Source organism: Ictidomys tridecemlineatus, chromosome 2 (assembly GCF_052094955.1).
Source record: "Ictidomys tridecemlineatus isolate mIctTri1 chromosome 2, mIctTri1.hap1, whole genome shotgun sequence".
Taxonomy (NCBI): Eukaryota; Metazoa; Chordata; class Mammalia; order Rodentia; family Sciuridae; genus Ictidomys; species Ictidomys tridecemlineatus.
In genome coordinates, this window is record NC_135478.1 from 141,226,556 (window position 1) to 141,241,836 (window position 15,281).

Below are 15,281 nucleotides of genomic sequence, written 5' to 3' on the forward strand. Positions count from 1 at the left end.
GGGTAAACAATGGCAGGATTTAAACTTCTGTCAGTGGTATTAAGTCCAAACCTTAAACCATTCCACTATTCTATTTCCTATTAATTTCTCTACCTTCTTCCTAGCCTGTGCAGGAAAACAGGTGAAACCCAACAGAATGACAATAGTTATGGAAGGGATTTAGTTTTAGCTCTGCTACTAGTTATTCATATAACCTCATTTCATCTGTGAGCCTTACTTTGTTTAGCTATAAAATAGTAAAGATGTTCCATTTCCTGTTACCATGATAGAATTATATTGAAGCAATTCATATAGAGAAACTTTAAACAAAATAAAGACCTTCTAAATGTGTCATGATTAAGGCCGTTATTATAGGAAGTGGTATAGAAGAAAGAGCACTGACTGTAGCTCAATCTGGGTTAAATTTGTCACACTAGTGGAAAGTTTCTGATCTCTCATGTCTCATCTATAAAACAGTGAGACTGTCACCTGCCTTGGGATGAAGAAAACCCACGCTGGAGTCAGAATGTGGTGGCCATCTGTGTGTCTGACCCAGGTAAGGGTACCACTTACCTGCAGGGATAGCAGATGGAGCCGCTGAAAATACAGTAGATGAGGGGGTTGATGGCACTATTCAGTGCTGGCAGGTTCTGAATGATCACGGAGGCATAAAAACGCTCCTTGGTGTCTGGAAGGAGGTTGAAATTGTCCAAAATGTCAAAGAGGAAGTATGGGCTCCAACAGCAGATGAAAGCTGGGGAGGAGAAATGAACCATTAGGCACCACACAGACTACAGCTGAGGGGTCTCTTTTTAGTTGGCCCTCATGGGAGTTTCAACTGGGAGGATTCGGGGCATCTGGAATCTTTCAGAGATGTTTTAGGGCTGTGTATGCAGTTTAGAAAAGTTGTTTGCGTTGATGTTGATGACATGAAAATACCAGAAAACATCCAACTAATACCCCTGTCCAAATCGATTGGTGTGTGGAAGACCCTGATTCCGCTTGACTCCAAATCCTCAAAGAAAATGAGTGAGATGTGGGAATCCAGAGAGTGAGGGTTAATTTTATGTGTCAACTTGACCGGGCCCCTGGCTGCCCAGATATTTGGCTAAACGTTATTCTGGATGCATCTCTGAGGCTGTTTTCAGATGAAATTAACACTTGAATCAGTGGACTAAGAAAAGCAGAGTGCCCTCCTTAGGTTGGGTGGGCTTCATCCAATCTCTTGAAGGCTTGAATAGAACAATACAGCTGAGAGACAAACGATTCACTCTCTCTGCTTGACTGTCTTTGAGCTAGGACATTGGTCTTCTACTTCATGCTTGGAGTCACACTGGAACTTAAATCATTAATTCTTTTGTTGTCAGACTTTTGAACTCAGACTTGGATTAGAACTTAGAATACTGTCTCCTGAGTCTCTAGCTTATCAACTGCTGATCTTAAGACTTCTTAGCCTCCATAATTTTATATATATATATATATATATACACACATATAATAAAGCAAAATCAATCAATCTATCTATTTATCTCTTCATATTTCCCTAGAGAGCATCAACTAATACAGAGCAACATACTCTGGGGTTGACTGAACACACACGTGTGCTGCCCTACTAACTGGGTACAGCTTTGCCACTCTTCTCTCCCAAACAATTTTCCCATCCACAAGATTTTTCTAAGAGTAGGAGCAAATGGACTTCTTCAGCCAGCTGGATACTGGGAAGTTTTTCTTCCATAATTGTTCAAGAGGGATTCTGTAACTTGCTTGGGAGTTTTGAAATAAGGAATTAATTCATGATGATGGCAATGTATTAAATGGGACCCATTCAAACAAAAACAGCAATGAGAATTCTGGACCCTGGGTAGTTAACCCCAACATTGGCTCAGAAAAGTGGTTCTGGGATATCAAGGGTAAAACTGCATTGTGTGTGTGTGTGTGTGTGTGTGTGTGTGTGTGTGTGTGTGTGTATGTGTGTGTGTGGAGAGAGAGAGAGAGAGAGAGAGAGAGAGAGAGAGAGAGAGAGAGATAGAGATATTGTCACAGGGATGCCCATCCTACTGTATACTATAGGCAGCAGCCCAACCAGGAAAAAACTTGTTTCATGCTCCAAACATTTTTCATATGTCCAACTGGACATTGGTTGGTTTATAATTACCCCCAGGCTAGAAACCCAAATCTCATATATGTGCATGGACATTTTTAATAAAAAGTGAATTTTTCAGAAATGTAATTTCCTTGTAAGTGGAGGAATGATTAATTTGGAACTTTACCATGGTTTATTTGTCTGCTTAGAAAAATCAAGTCACTGACAGCAATACTATATCTTTATGCCTCCATGAAAACACACCTGTATTGGTTTTTATTTGTAGCTATTACGATGTTCAGGTGTAAGCATCTGATTACTTCATTATTCTTCTCATGTAGCTGTGGCCACATAGTGACATGTCAAAATTGGTGTTATTTTATTTTAAATTACTTTCTTTCTACTCTTACTTTAGATAATTGTTGGAGTAGTACGCTGATTTTTTTTTTTTAACCATACAAGGCAGAATGTATTATACATGCCATTTTAGGTGATAAAGAGGCATTACAAAGTGTTTGTTATAGAAAGGGCCATTTTGGTCTGCCAACACTCACTGACCCTCTCATGGGCATACCTGCTTGCAGACTGAAAGGATCTTGTAGGGGCTAGAAATATGGTCCCTGATAAAGGCTTGTGGGGTTCTGGAATACATGTATAAACATGCATTTCCCAGCTCAACATCCAGGGAATGTGCATCTGATTCTGATTGGGAAGGCAAAGAGAGCCTTTGAGAAAGGCTTCAGAAGCCTCTGAGAAAGGCTTCTCAGGGCCTGGTGAGTGGTATGCACTTTCTCCCCAGTTCCGCCTGCGGTGTTGTTTTGTGCCCATATTCTGCTGGCTGAGTCACACTGTTTGTGGTCTGTTTGGCATTTGCAGTTGCATTTTAGAAAGGAGAGACAGGCTGCTCTGGTGATTTGACATGCAGCTAATGCTCTCCTGGAGCTTCTAAGAGCTGCCAGAGGAGCCTGGAGGAGGGTGTTTCAGCTAAATAAAAAGGAGATAGCACAAATCCCTTTTCTTCTTGTGAATCTCGATTCATTTGCTCATTTAACACATATTAATTGAGCAGTGTATGGGGAACACTATTTTAGTCTTTGCTGATAACAATAATGTAAATAACAAAAGCAGGTCATTGTCCTCATGGATTTATTGCTCTAGCAAGGGAGATAGTAAGTAGAGAGAGAGAGAGAGAGAGAGAGAGAGAGAGAGAGAGAGAGAGAGAGAGTGTGTGTGTGTGTAGATAGAAGTAGGGACCATGAAGAAGTGAAGGGACCATGAAGATAAACATGTTAGGGTAAGGCTAGAGGAGGGTTATTTTAGAAGACCTACCAATGAGGCTGAAGGAAATGTCATTGTTAGGGAACAAACCAAGGTGGGGAAGGAAGCCATGCATTCATCCAAGAGGAGAAAATTTCAGACAGGAAGGTGCAAGGTGACTTTATGGAATGTTAAAAATAGAGAAAAAGGAAAGGAAAGGGGCAGAAGACAACACAGGGGAAGGACAGAAAAGATGGCCATAAGAAAAGTATTAGCAGTGACATGGAAGTTAAATATCCAGGAGAAATGGAGTGCACTTCTATCTCATCTTTGCTGTTTTCAGCCCTGGAGGACAGTGTGTATTAAAGGAAGCACCTGAGTTAACAGGGTGATCTTGGCATAAACAACTAATTAGGTCCTAATCTAATTTACTCCCAAGTTATGCAACACAGAGCTTTAATGGGTGACTTTATTCATAAGGAGAAAGATTAGGAACCAAATGTTGGCCCTTGAAAGAAGCCCAGATGGACTGATGAGTCTCACACATTACTTTCCAAGCAGATAAAGATAGAAGTGCTATACACAAACTCCTTCCTTTTATGGGCTTCCTGCAACTAGTTTGGTTTTGAAACATTTATACGGTTTTGCAATCCAAGGAGGGACATTGCTTACCAAGGATGATGACAATGCTGTACTTGATGGCCTTAATTTTTGCCTTTGAGATGAGCCCTCTATTGTAGCTGGTGCACAGTTTCCCATCTGTAGACACAACAGGTGAATGGTCAACTGGAGTGCTCAAGATGTGGCAATTTCTGTTTCTACCAGTAGAAACTTTGAAGGTTAGACCTGTGGCTCTCAATGGATGGGACCACTTATGTCCTGCTTGCCTATGACTAGAAGGCTTTCCTCAGATAGTTTTAGGGTGAAAATAGCTCAAGGATGGTTGCTGGAAACTGCTCAGTTTGCAACTTAACACAATATGCTATGCGAATGCTGTGGGATGCAGACATGGTCAGATGGTCTGAATCAGCTGTAGCTGGAATTAGACCATGTGACCAGAGGGGAAGAGACCTTCTCTGTTGGGGGCTGTTCTCCGAAGTCCATGCTATGCCAAGACTCTTATATATTCGCTTCGGCAACCTGAGCAAAAGTCATTTTGCTAGGACGGTCATCCCAGACCAACTCATTCATCTAACTCAGAAACTTTACTCAACAAAATTCAAGCTCAAAATCTCCCAACAAAAGCTCAAACACAAACAACTGGCATACATCTGAGCATGGATATAACTTTAATCATATTGGGCTGTCATGTGATAGTAAAACACTTGTGGGAGGGGTGAAATAAGAATCCACTACAATATAAGCTAGAGGAGCCCAGGAGTTTTGTTTTCTCCATTTATGTAATAATGATATGAATATGAAATGATTACTTAACATTAGTGAATCAATAATAAATTCTCATAGATAAGACAGGGGCAAAACATCATGGACAGAATTCAGTGCCATAAGAGGAGAGAGATGGTAAATTTGGGGGTGAAATGTTGGTCCTGGGTCCTTTGCTTCTGTGAAAGAGATTTTCCTGTTAGAACTTTACCAGCTCATATGGTACCTTCTAAGAAATTTGGAAAAGGTCTCCTTCCTTTGGATGGACACAGACCTGCCCCAGAACATACCTCAGGGAGGGAAGCAGGGGAAAAAAGCCAGCCTCCCTCCCTACATGATTCAACTTGGTGCGATTGAGTTGGACAAAATGGTTCAGCCCTAGCAACAGCCCAGCTCAGAGGCCCAGTCAGCATCTAAGCCAAATGGGGCAAGGCTGTTGTCCACTAGGGAGGCCAACTTCAGTTGGAAAATGCAGAGAACATCGAGTCAATTTTGAATGACATGAGAGGGATTCCACAGGAAAGATGGAGGTGCAGGTACAGCATTGGGAGAGATAGGGAAAGCAGAGGGAGCATTCTCAGCCGAGATATGAAACAAGAAAAGTGGAGGATGTGTTAGGACCATGGTGAGTCATCTTGTTTGGATGTAGCCTGCAAGTGCGTGGGGTTTGAGGGTGCAAAGAAGAACTGAGCTGGGAAGACCTTGAATATCTTTGAAGAAGTCTGTGCCGAATTTCTGAGGCAGCAATTTTCAAACATTTTTGTAGTGTGAATATTTCTTCATTGAAAAGGACACACTATTACAAATGATAACAGGTTTTTAGGTGCAAATAACTAAAATACTTATAATCGATTCTTATTTCTTAAGGCATACCCCACAAGGTCACTCTTATTTATTTATTTATCTATTTATTTATTGTGGTGCTGTCATTGAACCTGGGCCTGTGCATGCGAGGCAAGCACTCTAACAACTAAGCTAAATCCCTAGCCCAAGGCCACTCTTAAATATTGTTAAGGTCTTTAAATTATTCAGTGCATTTCCTAAAACCACAGAACCCAAGCACTGTAAGGCAGCAGATGCTTCAGAAACATTTATAGCAGTGGTTCTCAACTGGGTGTGATTTTGCCTTCCAGAGGACTTGAGCAATGCCTAGACCCAATTTTGGTTGCCACAACTGTGTGTGTGTGTGTGTGTGTGTGTGTGTGTGTGTGTGTCCAGTGGGCAGAAGGGCCAGTAATGCAATTAGACATCCTTCAACATGCAGGACAGTCTTCTCTCCTTCAACAAAGAATTATACAGTTCAAATTGTTGAAGGTGCAAAGGTTGAGAACCATGATTTCCAGGGTCATATCTTGGGAGGGACACAGGCTTCAGAGTCATACCTGAATCTACACTCCAGCTCCACCAATGACTGTCTGTGAATGCTCAGGCAAATAGCCTAAGGTTCCTAGTCTCAACTTCCCCATTTAAAAAATGAATCATAGAACAGTAACCTCACAGAGTTACTTTGAGAATTATAATAAAATAATGTATTCAGGGTGCCAAGTTTCATGCTGGGATGTCAGTTACTCTGCCAACTGGGATGATGAAGTTTTAACTGCATTTTAGGAGGAATATGAGCTCTCTCTTTATGGAAGAAACATGAGATATTACTACCTTATACAATGTTATCTGTAGTCAACAGAAAATTGCCAGGGTGGGATTATTCCTGTGGGAGACAAAGAAAGATGATAGCAGACCAAATTATATCTTTTTGAAGTGTCTCCACTTGCTGGTCCTAGGTCACAGCTGGGTTCTAAACAGTGTGTAACAGCTGGGTTTTAAAGACATAGTTGGTCATTCCAAAAAGTTTTTGAAAATGACATTTGTGCTCTGAAATCTGTTTAAAATGGAAACTCAAAATACTTTCCACAAGGCTACTAGGTGACAATATAATCAACTACCTTGCTCTCCGATCTGCCAATGAGATCAGTGAAAAGCGTCTTTAATCTGACCACTTCAGGAAATGCAAAGCCCCAGCTTTCAAAGATGGCTCTTCAAAGAGAGCTGAGCTACAAAATGCCGGTAATTCTCCTTTATTGGGAGATAAAAGGATTATTTCTACTCAGGCTTTGCTGCGGAGCTGGAGTAAAAAGCAGTGAAATTCAGCTGTCACTGTGCATTAATGGCTTGGGCAGCCTGGAGGCAGTGGACCTACTAGATCTGAGACTGAAAGGAACACATCATTTAGACTGTTTCATTCCAGGGTGAATCCCCAGTGGGGTCCTTGCCCCAAATATAGTCTCCAAATGGTCAGTTCCAACTCTGAACTTTCTCCAGGCTTCAGGCCCCTAACTGAGTGGCTGGGAGCCCATTCTTTATGTGGGCTGAACACCTGAAGCTGGAGCGATGGGTCCCTTTAGATTTTAAAGCAGGCAAAAATTCATTCCTGCCAGGTGGGGAGGTCCATCTGTGGGCCTATAGTAAGTGCAGGTGATTTGTTTAGAAACAAGGAAGCCTTACTAGCAATATTTTAAAATAAGTATGTTTCCTGTGTTGGAAAATTTGCGTCCTTCAGGTTGATTAAAAAAATCAAATACACTTTCTTAGTAATTTTTCCAGATTACTAAAAGTTTTAAAGTTTAAAATTTATTTTTAATTATTTGTGACTTTTTATTTCCAAATATAAACCTGAATGCTCCCAGAAATCATTAGTTAAATTTTTTTTTTTTTTTTGTGTGTGTGTGTGTGTGCATTTGACCTCCTCTGTTTAGCTGTAAGGGACTGGGCATTATCTTCCCAGGATTCTTTTGACTTTTTGGTTTCTCTGGTAAACTCAAGGGGGGTGGTGTGGTCTCCAAGTGTTCCCAGATCTTTCCCTGGCCACCACCTGTGCCTCTGTGGTGACCTTATCTGAATCATGCTTTCCATGGTCCCTGCTGCTGCCCTGGGCAGCGCGAGGCCACTCTACCCAGACCTCCCCTTTGTTATCCATCCCCTCTGGAGGGGCTGTGGCCGGGCACCATGTGCTTGGTAGCTGCAGTCACTTCTAAGCCGCTCCTGCAAGTTCCCTTTATTAGAGTTTGTGCCCCTGGGCAGTGGCTTTGCTCTCTGTTCCCTGCTCTTGGCCTCAGCTCTGTATCTGGGTTGTGAATTATTCAGCATCGCTGCTCTTTCCTGGGATACCTGCTCTCAAAGTGCTTCTGCAGGAAACAAGAACATGTCTTCACTCTTCTGTGTTCTGAAGCTAGGGGCTCCTGTAGTAGCCACCTAAGTTCCCAGGGCTTTCTGCCTCCTTAGCTTCACAGTCAGCTTTGCCCTCCACAGCTGTTGACAAGAGGCTGGGGTGATTAGGTGGGAGCAGTCATGGGTGACCCAGAACTTATATCTCCTTTTGACCTTAAGGCCCTCCAAGACTTATTCCACCCCCTGCTTTTTTTTTTCCTCACCAAGTGCTGCCTCTCTCCCCATTAGCTCAAGATGCCTGCATATATTTGAACTTTCAGGTTGAATTCCTTTTGAGTTATTTTCCCAAAAAGAGGTTTTCAGCCCAGTGCCAACTGTAGGTCACAGTCAGATCTGAGAAGGTATCACCTGACGTACCAGTTAGCCATGTCTGCACCTCAGTTCTTAGCTCAGGCAAAACCAGGAATCCAGACAGGCCTTTAATAATGCAGAGATGAGTGAGCTGTCCATCAAACCCTTTCCTTCTCCGGGGCATGCAGCTATACTATGTTCCCCAACTGCCTTTTTGGCAGGTTATAGTCATGAGACTAAGTTCTGCTTTAGGGGACTAAGGGAAGAATTGATGTCTCTCCTCCCCAGACCTGACTCCAATAAGCCACAAAGAAACGCTCCACTTTTCACCCCACCCCTGCCTTCTGCATGCAGGTGCTGAGGAATACCTTAAGTAGCCCTTTGTAAAATGAAGCAGAATTTTCACGTACTTGAATTTTTGACCATATGGAACAATGCCCTTCCCTTTGGCCTTTACTGCCAATTGGAATTTAATTGAGCAAGAGATAAACCTAGGTTTTGTTAAGGGTATTGGTGTTTTGGAGTTGACACAGTTGCTTGCTTGTGTTTTCCTAACTAAAACAGAAACTGGTATCTTACACGCAATGTTGTCTTGATAAAAGTCCAACATGTGGCACTGGCTATGTGGGCAGGCAGCAGGTGGCAAGGACACTGAGACTGGAAGCTGGGACTCTATCGATCCATTTGTTAGAAGTGCCACATATGATGCCTGGGAAGGCAGACTGTGCCTACTGAGCCTGGATCCCAGGGGGTGAGGTTGGTAAAGTGAATTTTAATAGTGCCTATTGATTGTTACCAGCTGTGCTTAGCAAGGAATTGGGAAAAAGAAATGAACTCAGATAAGAGTTAGTTGGTTTATGAGTAAAAATAAAAGGAGTTTGAGAAAGTCCCCCAATTTGGGATCTTGCAGAATGGCAAATGCCAACAGCTTCTAGTCTCCAAAGATCCTGACTACATACTTTTTGTGGGTCAGGGCAAAATGAAAATGGAAGCAGAACATGAAACCAAACATGAGCCTTTCTTTTTTTGGTGTGTGTGTGCATGAGTGTGTGTGTGTGTGTGTGTGTGTGTGTGTGTGTGTGTATACCAGAAACTGAACTCAGGGGCACTCGACCACTAGCCACCTCCCTAGACCTATTTTGTATTTTATTTAGAGACAGGGTCTTGAGTTTCTTAGCACCTCGCTTTTGCTGAGGCTGGCTTTGAACTGGAAGTCCTCCTGCCTCAGTCTCCACTGGGATTACAGGCATGTGCCACCGTGCCCAGCATGAGCTTTTTTTAAATGCACAGGTCCTAGCCAATAAACCTGGCCCTGGTCTCCAAATTAAGCTATAACATTGAGAGATTTTAATTAGAAAATATCCCTTAAGATTTATTCTTAAAGCAAAGATCAGACTAGGGATGTGGCCTCCCACCTATTGTTTCTGATGACCTCCAGCTAGTTTCCATCAAGTTGATGGGTAGAGATTGGTTGAGGAAGCACAGGAAAAAAAATTAGATCTGAGAATTTTATTAAAAATAACGTTTTAATTATAGTTTCTAGCATGTAAGATCAGAAAGCAAATAGATAAGAGTCTACTAAGTTTTTGAAGAATTATATTTCCAAGGAAACCATAAACCTTGAGATTCATATCTTTGCCAATACTTAGAATTATCAGATTTTTACAATTTTACTAATTCCGTGGTAGAAAGTTATTGAGATTTAAACATGTACTTTCCTGAGTACTGATGAAGTTCTGAATTTAATTTTTGGCTATTCCTGTTTCCCTTTGTGATGATTTTTAAAATATTTGTCACTAAGAAAAAATGTTCTTAAAATTGATTTTCAGTAGTTCTTCGTATATTCTGCATACTATCTTTTCCCAGGTATATGTGTTGTAAATAGCTTCTCCCAGTTCGTGCATTGATAGTTTATGTGTCAACAGAGTCAAATTTATGCATTTTTTCTTTTATAATTCAATGTATCATGTATCTTGTTGAAGAAAACCTCCTTTCCTCAATGTCATAAAGATACTGTCTGCTTTCATTTTGAAAGTCTTCATTTTCACATTTAAGTCTCTAAGTCCCTTGGAATTTGCTTTTGCTTATGGATGGAGGTAAAGATCTGATTTCATTTCTTTTCATATGATCTTCTGACATCTATCAAGTTCTCATATATGTGCAGGTCTGCTTGGGGCTGTTTTATTTTCTATTTGTCTATTGTATTGTGCCAACACCACACTCTATTAACCACAGTGACTTTGTAATAAATCTTAACATTTGGTACAGCAAACCTCTTCTGCATTGTTCTGCTTCTCCAGGAATGTCTTGGCTATTGTTGGCTCTTGATTTTTTAGTGTATATTTTAAAAGCAGCTTATCAATCTCAATATACTAGTACAATCCATTTTTTATTGGAACTGTATTAAATTTTCGATTGGTTGGGAAGGGTCATTGCTTTGTGATATTGAATCTTACTATCCACAAACATGTTATAATATTTATTTATTTGTATCTTGATACTTTTTTGAACATATTTTGTTAAATGTAGTTTATCTGTAGAGAGGCCATTGTATTGATGGTTACAGATGGGGATGCTAAGACGAAGTCTGCTTTCATTTTGAAAGTTTTCATTTTCACATTTAAGTCTCTAAGTTCCTTGGAATTTGTTTTTGCTTATGGATGGAGGTAAAGATTTGATTTCATTTCTTTAATTATAGTTTCTAGCAATTAATGGGTTTATCTTAAATGTGTTAATCTAGACAGTGACAGAACTCTAACCCACTTTCTTTCATAGATTATATGCCTTTTTTTCCTTCACCCCATTCTGCCTCATTTAATCTGAAACATGCACTTTGGAGACAGCATGGATCACATCACATCTGACAAGCCATAATTGCTAGACCTAGTCCCATCCAGATATGTTATACTTGGTTTACTCTCTGGGTGAGCCCCCCACCCCCACCCCCAGTCTCCTGCTTCCACTTGGGAAATGTTCTAGTTTATAGGACATTAAGAGCATGGATATAAGAGCATGCTCATTTTATGAAAGACCCTGTGCAAGGTTGGGAAATTGATCCACCTATCACCCTTTACACTTGTTTGGGGGAACGTCTTGAGATCATTTATGAACCAGTTTTGCTTTTTCTTTCAGTCTGCCTTTGAGCGGGAGAAAATAGACATTATATGTCAGCAAGAAGAATGGTTCCTACATGAAGGATGGCTTGGATTTTGCAGCCAGTGTTTACAAAGTGAGCTTCTGTTCACACTAATCATTGCTAATGTCCTCTTGTTGATGAGCAATAATCCTGGCATGCCAGCCCCACTGGAGTTCCTGTTTAACGGCCAACTCCAGCGCTGCTTGGCTGTTATGACAGATAGCAAATCAAGTGAGATCCATTTGTGAAGAAGACACAGAAAACATATGATCTTTTGAGAATAACAGCTGGCCTCATTCCTGAAGGAGGTCACTAATGGTCATAAAGGATAGAGACAATGAAAAATAGTGTAACAGGGATGCACAATTACATTAAAGAGTAAAAACTGTAGCATTTCTACCTCCAGGGAGAGCAATGACATAGTGTATTTCAATGGAAAAAAAAATCTCTAACCTTCAGTACTGAAGGTCGTTGGGGGGAGTCTAACAGTGCAGGGACTGGAAGATGTAGTAAAAGGGAGTCAGGGGGGACTCTGGAGAGAGACAGGACCTCAACCATAGTGAGAGGAGGATTGCTGGCAAAGAGGGGCAGGTAGCTGACAGCAAGTGGAAACTTCTGTCACCCAAAACCTCCAGAAGCATCATCTCTCTTCACTCTTTTGAGTTGTCAGCTCGTGGAAAACGAGGTGGGCTCCAAACTCCGAAGCCACAGGAGTGTAGGGAGCAGAAAGCTGGAGAAGGGGAGCCAGTGAGGTTGTGTGCTCAGAGGGGCAGGCAGGGAGGAGCAGGCCGGCCTACTGGGATTGTAGAAACCACAGGACAGGGGCTTAAATGAATTTAATTATCTAAAAGTACCGGAAGATCTAGCTGTTTCAGCAAAGTTGGCCCTAAACATACCAGTCATGAGATTTTAAATATATCCAAATAAAAACTTCCAAAAATGAGACAGGGTGGTGCTCTGAAGGCAACAGGAGAGTGCCACAGAGGAAAGGCCATGCCAAAGACCTTGAGCTTGGATGTTTAATCAAAAGCAGTTTTCTTTCTTTTTTTTTTTCTTTTAGTCATTCACCATTTATATTTCTATAATGTTCTTCCTCCTGGGAGGATCCTAGCCTGATTTAGGCAAGAAAGCATGGGCTGTTTGGTCAATTTCATGTACATTCCTGGTCATGTCACATGCTACCCATAGAAATAAGCTTAACCTTTGAATCTTTTATCTGGAAAAGCCAATCAATAAGACCACCTCCAGTGGTTTATAGGGAGTAAAGGAGATAATGCACGGGAAGGATCTAGTGAAGTGGCTAAGAATGAAGTGGCTCTCCCTGTCCCTCTGTCCTGTGTGTCTGTGTTTCTGGGACACAAAGTCCTAGACTGCCAGCTACTTGCAGTCAGGAACTTTGCTATGGACTCATTTGTCATTTTCAGTCCTTTGTACAACTCCTGGATGCAGAGCACTGCAGAACTGAATGGAATTCAGAGGAGAACATGAAGACTTACACCTCTACTCATTCTCCTAGGGAAAGAGACACAGATCACCAGTGTGCAGTGACCCTTGTGAATCCTCTTGGTTGGCCCACATCACTTGGGAAGAAGGAGCTTCTAAGAGGATGCAATAAGCTCCATCTTGGTCCAATGCAGGTGGGTTAACTCCATGTCTGAAAAGAAGAGGACTTATAGGGGGCCAAGTTGAGCCCCTCATTTTAATATCTTGAAGCCCAGAGAGGTTACATGACTTAGCAACTATCACATTATAACAAACATAAAACCAGCAGCCCTTTTTACTCTTTCTGGCTGTGTTTTCTCCAAGGTGGTACCTGAGTCAGGCCCAGGAAACTTGCTTGGGAAGCAGAGCCAGCCTCTAGGTCTCAAAGCTGTTGCTTAGGAGGTGTTGCATATCCAGGTTCACTGAAACAAATTTGGGAAGGGTCCTAGTGAGCCAACTCAGGTGCAGACTAGTTTTAAGTTGGTGTGTTGAGGCAGCGAGGAAAACATGTGGACTATTCCTTAACAGGCTTGGAGCCCAGGATCATTCTGTGGACAGATGGCAGATTTACCCATCTCTAAATCCAACAGAAAGGCCCAGCCTCGTGTTTGTTAAATGCATGGTGTCTCTCATTCCTGCATCCTCCAGGGTGCTGCCTGCCTGACCTGAGATTAGAGAGACTCTCAATCTTGGCCCAAAGACTGCTTCTCCCGGTTTTCAGGGGGCCAAGTGGGGAAGACAGTGCCTCCCAGAGACAGCGTTTGGTGGGTTTGATCTGTGAGATGGGTCCTGATATAATTGTGCAGGCTTGTATAAAACCGTTCAGGAAACCCCAGCTCATGTTTATATACCCAGGAAACCCCAGCTCATGTTTGCTAGAGGAAAACCTTTTCATGGACAAAATTAGTCACAAACTGGGCGATATGGAGACTTACCCGAGCAGTTAGAAATCACCATCTCCTGGGCTTTGCTTTTAATCCAAATAGTTCGGATCACAATGCCATAGATGACGCTGCAGAAAGGACCAGAGGGAATATTAAAATACCTAGTGGGTTCCTCCTGTAAGGACAAACAGGGTGACTATTCCCACTTTCCTGATGATGAGCTCTCAACCAACCTGCTGGCTACACTTGCTAAAAACTGGGAGAACCATAAAAGCTCAGTGGGATGGAGCTGCTTGTATTTTAAGTGAGAAGGTCAGGACCTGGGGAAGTCAAACAATCCAGGTGCTTTAAGGGACAGCTGTGATGAGACTCCAAACACCAGCTTTGCTGTCAGAAAGACCTGGGTCTCCCCTATCACGTACTGCCTGTATGACCTTGACTGTGAACAATTTAGGTGGCCTCTGTGCACTTGCCTCTGCTACTGATGCCTTTGTGAGACCCTCTCCCTTGCATGTGGACAGGACCTGCAACTTGCTTCTGATCAACCCAGTGTGCTGTACCTGATTACATAGGGTGAAGCACCTGCCTGTCTCCTTTGCTGTCTTTAAAGAAGCAAGCTACTGAGAATCCTGCTGCCCCAGTGAAATTCATTCTGCTAAAAGCCAGAGGGAACTTGGAAAAGAGCCTTCTCCCGCTGACCCTCTGATGACCCCCGAGTCCTAGTTAGCACCAGATGACAGCCTTGCCTAAGCAGGGACCCTGTTAAGCCCTGCCCAGACCCTTCACCCACAAAAACTATAGATAACAAAGGCATTATTTTAAAGTCAGTAGGTTTCTGATGATTTGTTCCATAGTAGTAGATAATACAATAAACTTCAGTTGAGAGTCTATAAAATGGGGTTAATAATACAAACCTCTGAGGAACACACACATATATATATAGTGTTTGTGTGTGTGTGTGTGTGTGTGTGTGTGTGTATATATATATATATATATATATAATATAAAGAATATATATATGTATACACACACACACCTCTGAGGTTTTTTTTTTGAGTATAAGAACATTTTTCTATAACTTTTTTAACACTAAATTTGTTAAAGGATGATATTACTGTTTACATACAGTTCTTGGATGTGGTCACATAATTCCTTAATTTAAAATGTACACTTATTTTTTTGACATATCATACATTTGAATCAGATGAGATATAATTTCTCATTTTTCTGAGTGTACAGGTTGCAGAATTACATTGGTCATGCAGTCACGTATATACCCACAGCAATAATAATGTCTATTTTATTCTGCTATCCTTCACACACACACACTCTGAGTTTTTTGAGTGTCAAATATGATAGTATTTAAAGTGCCAAGCATCTTTTCATAGCTTGAAAATCAGTAGAGTCTTGAAAATGTAATTTCTCCATTTTTAGGCTTTTTTTTTTGCCTGTTTTTCACATTATATTATTCACATTCTTGAATGATATCAACGGGTCTTACAGGATATTAATGATTCGCACACATCATCAAAGTTTGCATTCTAAGTATCCTTTGTTAAAT

At 41.5% G+C, this 15,281-nt stretch overlaps 1 protein-coding gene across 3 annotated transcripts in view; it reads right to left on the minus strand.

The window, feature by feature from the left end:
• Npsr1 (neuropeptide S receptor 1) overlaps positions 1-15,281 on the minus strand; it is a 198,686-nt gene that overhangs the window by 12,938 nt on the left and 170,467 nt on the right. For 2 of the 3 annotated variants that reach the window (XM_078039864.1, XM_021722277.3), the window contains exons 6-8: positions 13,772-13,848; positions 3,992-4,078; positions 553-733 (exon numbers count right to left, since the gene is read on the minus strand). In XM_078039864.1, coding sequence (XP_077895990.1) covers positions 553-733; positions 3,992-4,078; positions 13,772-13,848 — 345 coding nt within the window. The remainder of the gene's footprint in view (positions 1-552; positions 734-3,991; positions 4,079-13,771; positions 13,849-15,281) is intronic. The other variant, XM_040291837.2, reaches the window with a different exon arrangement.